The 6,519-nt window shown below is 48.1% G+C and overlaps 1 protein-coding gene across 8 annotated transcripts in view; it reads left to right on the top strand.

Moving 5' to 3' along the window:
• Positions 1–336: 336 nt before the first annotated feature.
• Positions 337–6,519, top strand: part of LOC128321973 (aspartyl/asparaginyl beta-hydroxylase-like) — a 95,662-nt gene continuing 89,479 nt past the window's right edge. For 2 of the 8 annotated variants that reach the window (XM_053242582.1, XM_053242581.1), the window contains exon 1: positions 337–592. In XM_053242582.1, the coding sequence (XP_053098557.1) occupies positions 538–592 (55 nt within the window). In that variant the 5' untranslated portion in view covers positions 337–537. The remainder of the gene's footprint in view (positions 593–6,519) is intronic. The other 6 variants (XM_053242585.1, XM_053242584.1, XM_053242587.1 and 3 more) reach the window with 4 other exon arrangements.

Here is a 6,519-nt window from a genome sequence, read left to right as displayed (position 1 = left end):
TAAAGACCCCAGAACCTCACGCTACTACCAGGCCTTATATCTAATCCACGGAACCTTATGACACAATATAAATCTATTATTATCGCTCCGTAAAATGCCACAAAGCAAGGCTTGGTATTATTAAGCCTTGGTCTTAACCAAACACCATCAACCAACAGCAGTCTCTCTTGTCCTGAAGGAAGCTGCCGTTTCGCTTCCTCTCCTCGGCTTCCACGTTGCCACGTTCCAATCAAACGGCTCTCACGGCGCCCCCCCCCCGGCACGAGCCCATGCAACGTCCTTCCGCCCCCCCCCCCCCCATCGAGCTCTCAAGGAGTTTTCTCCGCCTCCCGCTCTTGCGATTGGTAGACGTGAGAACGTCGGGCGTTCTCGACAGGCTGGCTGAGCGCGGCCCCGGGTCATGGGAGCGAGCGGGCCGAACGTCGCCGCCGCTGTCGCCCTCGTGTCAGCCCCGCCCCTGCCATCGTGAGCGCGCTTCGCTGCTGTCCTCTTCTCCCCTGCTGCTTGCCTTGGCGGCGTTCCCTGACAGGAGGTGAGATGGCCCCGCGCAAGAGCCCCAAAAGCGGCAGCCCCGGCCCTGGAGCCAGGAGAGGTCAGTAACGGCCGTGCGCTGCCCAGTGGGGCCTGTAGGGCAGCTGAGACCATCCGCGCGGGAGGGAAGCGGATCCCGCCTTTCTTTATTCGGTGGGCGACGCGGGGCTAGCAGAGGGGGACGTTTCCGTCGTGCCTGCAGCTGCCGGGTGATGGGTTGCTCGGTGTGCGGCGCAATAGGGCAGGGCGGGATGGGCTTTGGGGAGGGGGGAGTCTCTGCCTTGCTGCTGCCGCCGCCTCTGCTGCGTTTTCGAAATTGGCGCTCTGGAGCCTTCTTCGCTCCCTAGGTGAATGTGCTGCCCCCCCGCCAGCCCGTCCCAAAGCGCCGGAGGGGTCTCCTCTGCCCTCCAGCGCGCCTCCCTCCGATCTGTGCAGAAAGGGAAGCGGGACACGGACAGTGCAGGAAAGGGAAATGGAGCCCGGGTTTCCATCGCCCGAAGTTGCCGAGCTCCGGTGGTGAGTTCTCTCTAATCCCTGCAGCTCGGCTGTGACCTCCTCCTTGAGTACACAGACACACACACAGCACCGGGAGACTCTTGTGGTTCCTTCGCGTTTCCTCCCACTGTGTACACAGTTCGCATTCCTCTGCCTTTGTTTCGGAGACTTCAGGCTGCCAATCCGACAAACGCTTACGCGACAGTAAATGCCATTGGACTCCCTTAGTAAACGCTCCCCGAGGAATGGCTCTTCCGCACATTATGACTGCATGATGGTGGCTTCTTGGGTGTATGGACGGACCATTGCAGATCAAGTGTTGCAGAATGAGTGACACATTAAGCCATTTGTGAACTCGCCTTACTCTCTTAATCTTCTGTCTCTCTTCCCTCCCTCCCACCTTTTTTTGACCAGTTGTAGTGGTTCTTGGAAAGCCACAGTTCCCTTCCGCTTGCAGCCCTCTTGGGGTCATTTCAGGGGCACTTGAGGACCAGCTCAGGATGCCTTTTCTTGGGAATTATTGCCCTGCAAGGAAAAAAACAACAACCATTGTGCTCAAAGCTTATTGGAATAAAATTCTACTTGAGTCTGTGTTAAAACTTTGTAAAGAGAGTTAATAGTCCCTCTTTGTGCAGAATTCTAGTCATTGCATGCTCTCTAGTTACCACAATTTTGCCATGGGATTGTTTGTAAACTAGATCCTCCAATACATCTTTACTGCTAGTAGATGATCTGAGGTCATCTGTGGCATTAACACACACACCCTTTCTGAACTGCAGTGCAATGTAAACACATTGTACTGTATTCAAATTAGGACACAGTTTCTCAAACTTGGGTTGCTAGATGTTGCTGGACTACAGGTCCCATCATCCCAAAAAACGATAGTCAAAGGCCATTGTGGCTGGGAATGATGGGATTAGCAGTTCAACAACATCTGAGGACCCAAGTTTGAGAACCCCTGCTTTAGGTGGAATCTGCACTATTGTGTAGCTGCTTTCTCTTACAGTGTCTTCCACAGTAGCTACAATCAGACATACAGACAATTCCTCTGTTAAAGCTTTTATATAGTAAATGCTTCTAGACCCATCTCTGACATACCTCCTGAATGATCTGATTCAGCAAATGATCTGATTCAGATTGTTCATATCTGATCTATGACTCATTTGTTCAGTTGCTGACTTTGTAATTGCTTTTATTGTTTTAAAATGTGTATAATGTGTTTAATTGTGCACTTGCACTGTTTTGCGATGCCTAGCTAGCTAAAGGTTGTTTATTCATACAATAAAAAACTGCTTGAGATCTACTATTTATTTGTCTTCCCATAAACTCAGTTCAAATATAGTTTCATTCATTTACTTGGAAATCTATCTGATTTCAGCTAGATTGCTTCTATGGGAGGACAGCTGATCTTGTGGTAGCAAGCAGGACTTGTCCTCTTAGCTAAGCAGGATCTGCCCTGGTTGCATATGAATGGGAGACTAGAAGTGTGAGCACTGTAAGATATTCTGTTTGGGGGATGAAGCCGTTCTGGGAAGAGCAGAAGGTTCCAAGTTCCCTCCCTGGCATCTCCAAGATAGGACAAGATTTTTTTTTTTAATAGGACAAGATTTTTTTAATTGAACCAACAAACTACCAAAGCATAAAGTACATTGCCAAAGCACAATTATATACAAAGTGGTTGTTTGTACATATATCTACAAAGATTTACACACAAGGACTTGGAAATCCACAGGGTTATAAAGTATATGTAGGCAGTACTGTAACTCGGGGATGGGAGACAGGGGCGTAACTAGGGATGTGCACGGACCGGTTCGGAGGCCATTCTATAGGCCTCCGGACCGGTCCGGACACGGGGCGGTCAGGTCCGGCAAGATTCGGGTGGGGGGTTCCAATAAGGACGGGGGGGGGGGCTTTACTTACTCCTCCCAACAAAGGCGCTGTATTTCGTTGAGCTATCGGGCGGCAGGATACCTCCCTGCCGCCCCTTTGCTGGCTTGGCTGCAAATGGTTATCCTGCCGCCCGTTTTCAATGGAGACCTGGCAAGAAGGGGGCGGCAGAAGGATTGGGGGTGGCAGGGGGCTTGAAGGGGGCGGCCGCCAGCCAAGCGGAGTTTTGAAGGGGGCGGCAGGGAGGTATCCTACCGCCCGATAGCTCAACGAAATATGGCGCCTTTGTTGGGAGGGGTAAGTAAAGCCCCCCCCCCGTCCTTATTGGAACCCCGCACCCCAGTGCCGGACTGCAGCTCCGTGGTTCTGTGCACACCCCTAGGCGTAACAAGGCTGGAGTGGGCCCAGAGACAAAATTTTAAAAAGGGCCCCTCGCTGATACACACACTTCACAATATATAGTCATGTGACTTGCCTCATGTGACTTGCCTCTGGGGGGCCCCTCGAGGCATGGGGGCCCCCCAGGCAGCCACCTCCCCTTGCCTAATAGTAGTTACGCCCCTGATGGGAGATTACAAGGCACATCAGGTAATCGGGGGGGGGGGGTGGGTTACGTCCAACGTCTATTTCCATAATTTGTCCCATTGCTGTTTAGAAGAGATACAATTGTCTTTTTGCACATAACCATACAAACTTTTCCAGAAGAGATTTACTGTCCCATCCATGTGAACCTCTTGAGAGAGATTCCTGCCTGCAATCTTGGAGAAGCTGCTGCCAGTCTGTGAAGACAATACTGAGCTAGATAGACTAATGGTCTGACTTAGTATATGGCAGCTTCCTATGTTCCTAGGGAAGAATGCCCGGGTTTACAGTTTTAGCCATTGCAGGAAAGGCAGCTGCTGTCTATGATGATCTGTAGCAGATGAGCACATGGTTTTGGAACTTTTTTTGTTTGTTCTCCTAGTCTAACAGCATCAACATCTTTTGTTGGTTTTAATTCCAGGCAGCAGTTCTATGCTGTGCAAAGGGACATGGGGTAGGCTTGTGGATTACAGTTTTGTGAGGGGGCAAGGGTGAAGAGAGCATTAGATTTTTCTAAATTGTGAAATAATGGTGGCTAACAGAATGTTGAAATCTTTTTGTAAGATTTGATACACGGCTGCCTCATTGCACAATCTTCTACCGGTTTGTTTTATAGACACTGACCTTTCTTCCTACTATCCTCTTCTGAGCAAGTAAGAGGTCAAGAAACTGACAATGGAAAACTACAAACTTGAAAAACCTGTGCTCTTGAAGCATCACATATTATATATATATATATATATATATATATAATATGTATGTATATCATCCCTTGATTATCTAGCAAGACTTGTATCCATTATCTTGTCAGTTAAGCCACTTTCCCTCTTTCTGTCTGGTCACTTCCTTCATCATCTCCAAAGTGTTTACGTGTCAGCCCATGAGAAGCAGGCGAGGTAGGACCAGATGGTTTAAATCTGCTGCTCAGTTTTGAGTCACCCCCTCCCCTTTTCCCTCTCCATTGGCCTTTAGGTGGCCGAAAAATGTTCATTCCTTTCAAAACTTGCAGAACACATGCAGGAAGGAATGGAACACTATATGCTTAATACAGCTTCATATACTGTATCACACCTGCTTAATAATAAGAGGACCAGAAAGATACACAGATGAATTTTAGCTTGATTACTTCCAGCATGTATTTTGAGTATTGAGGAAAAACATTATATTTTAAAAGGCCTTAAGCAATAATGATAGCACAAACACTATTTATTGATGGTGGAGAACTGGAACAGCAAACTCACCAGGGCAGTAGACATGATCACTCCTAAGCATCCACTCACCTGCTTCAAAATTTGCTCCTTGGTATATAGAACAACTACTGGAGCTGAAGTGGCAAGGTAGACTGGAGCGCAAATGGAGGGAGAATCAACTCAAATACAATAGATAACAACATAAGAGTGCATATGAACACCTATGTTCAGGCAATACGTGCAGCAAAGAAGCAATTCCACAACCTCACATCCAGCGGAGTTGTTTAGAGTTGTGAGAGGGCTAGTATAGGCCTGTCTCCAACCTTCCATGGTATGACAACGTAATTGAAAGGGTGGCCTTCCAGCTCCAGATAGTTTGGAGGAAACTGATTATCTAGACCCATTTCAGACTGGTTCTTGGGTGGGCTATGGGATGGTGGGCCTGATGGATGATCTCTAATTAGGAACTGACAGAGAGTGTGTGGCTCTGTTGGTCCTTTTGGATCTTTTAGCAGCTTTTGATACTTTTGACCATAGTATCCTTCAGGTCCATCTGAGAGGGTTGGCTTTTACAGTGGTTCCGCTCCAACTTCTCAATTCCAGATGGTGTCACTTGGAGATTGTTGTTTTTCACAATGTGAACTTTTATATGGTGTCCCCCAGGGTTCCATACTGTCACCTGTGCTCTTTAACATCTACATGAGAGCACTGGGAGGGATTATCAGGAGATTCTGGTGCAGGGTGTTCTCAGTATGCTTATGATGGCCAAATCTATTTCTCCATATTAGCATCATCGAGAGAAAGCATAACCTCTCTAAGTGCCTGCCTGGAGGCAGTGATGGGCTGGATGAGGGATCACAAACTAAGAAAGAATCCAAATAAGATGGAGGTACATATTGTGTGGGGGTTGAAAGAATCCAAATAAGATGGCGGTACATATTGTGTGGGGGTTGAAACTCAGGAGAAAATTTTGATCTTCTAGTTCTGGATGGGGTCACACTCCCCCAGAAGGACAGGTATGCAGTCTGGGAGTGCTTCTGGATCCAAACCTCTCCTTGGTGTCTCAGACTGAGGGGGTGGCTAGAGGTGCTTTCTAGCAGCTTCAGCTGATACACCAGTTGTGTTTGTTTCTTGAGATAACTGATCTCAGAACAATAGTACATATTCTAGTAATCTCCAGACTTGAGTACTGCAATGCACTCTGTGTGGGGCTGTCTTTGTACATAGCCCAGAAACTGCAGTTGGCACAGAATGTGGCAGCCAGGTTCATCTCTGGGTTATCTTGGAGAGACCATATTGCTTCTATTCTAAAAGAGCTATACTGACTCCCAATAAGTTTTTTGGCAAAGTACAGGTGCTGGGTATAACCTATAAAGCTTAGGCCCAGGATATTTAAGAAAATGTTTTCTTCACCATGAGCGCCACTGCCCATTGAGATCATCCAGCTACGTTTGTCTGCAGTTGCCACCCGCTCATCAGGTGGCTATGCAGGGATGGGCCTAGGGGTGTGCACAAACTAAAAATCATGGTTCAGCTTGAATTTAAATTGAATTCGAGTCGAACTGCATGCTACTGAACCAGTTCGTTCAAACACACCGGCCAGCCGGAATGATCTGTTTGACCGAACCAGTTCAGCGGCTAATACTTGTAATGGGGAATCCTCACCCAATTCCCCTTTTCAAGTACAGGAGTGGGGATCCTGGCTCCTGTGAAGCGGTGGCAGGGGAGCGGTAAGGCAGGTAGTGCCAACGTTTATCCCCTGGTGCAGCGCATAGCGAAAGAGCACATGATTCTCCCCTTTTTTAGCAAGCCTCTCATGCAGCTTTAACTACCT

This window comes from Hemicordylus capensis, chromosome 4 (assembly GCF_027244095.1).
Source record: "Hemicordylus capensis ecotype Gifberg chromosome 4, rHemCap1.1.pri, whole genome shotgun sequence".
NCBI classification, from domain to species: Eukaryota; Metazoa; Chordata; class Lepidosauria; order Squamata; family Cordylidae; genus Hemicordylus; species Hemicordylus capensis.
The sequence above is the reverse complement of the archived record's forward strand: the minus strand, read 5'-3'. Positions and strand labels throughout refer to the sequence as shown.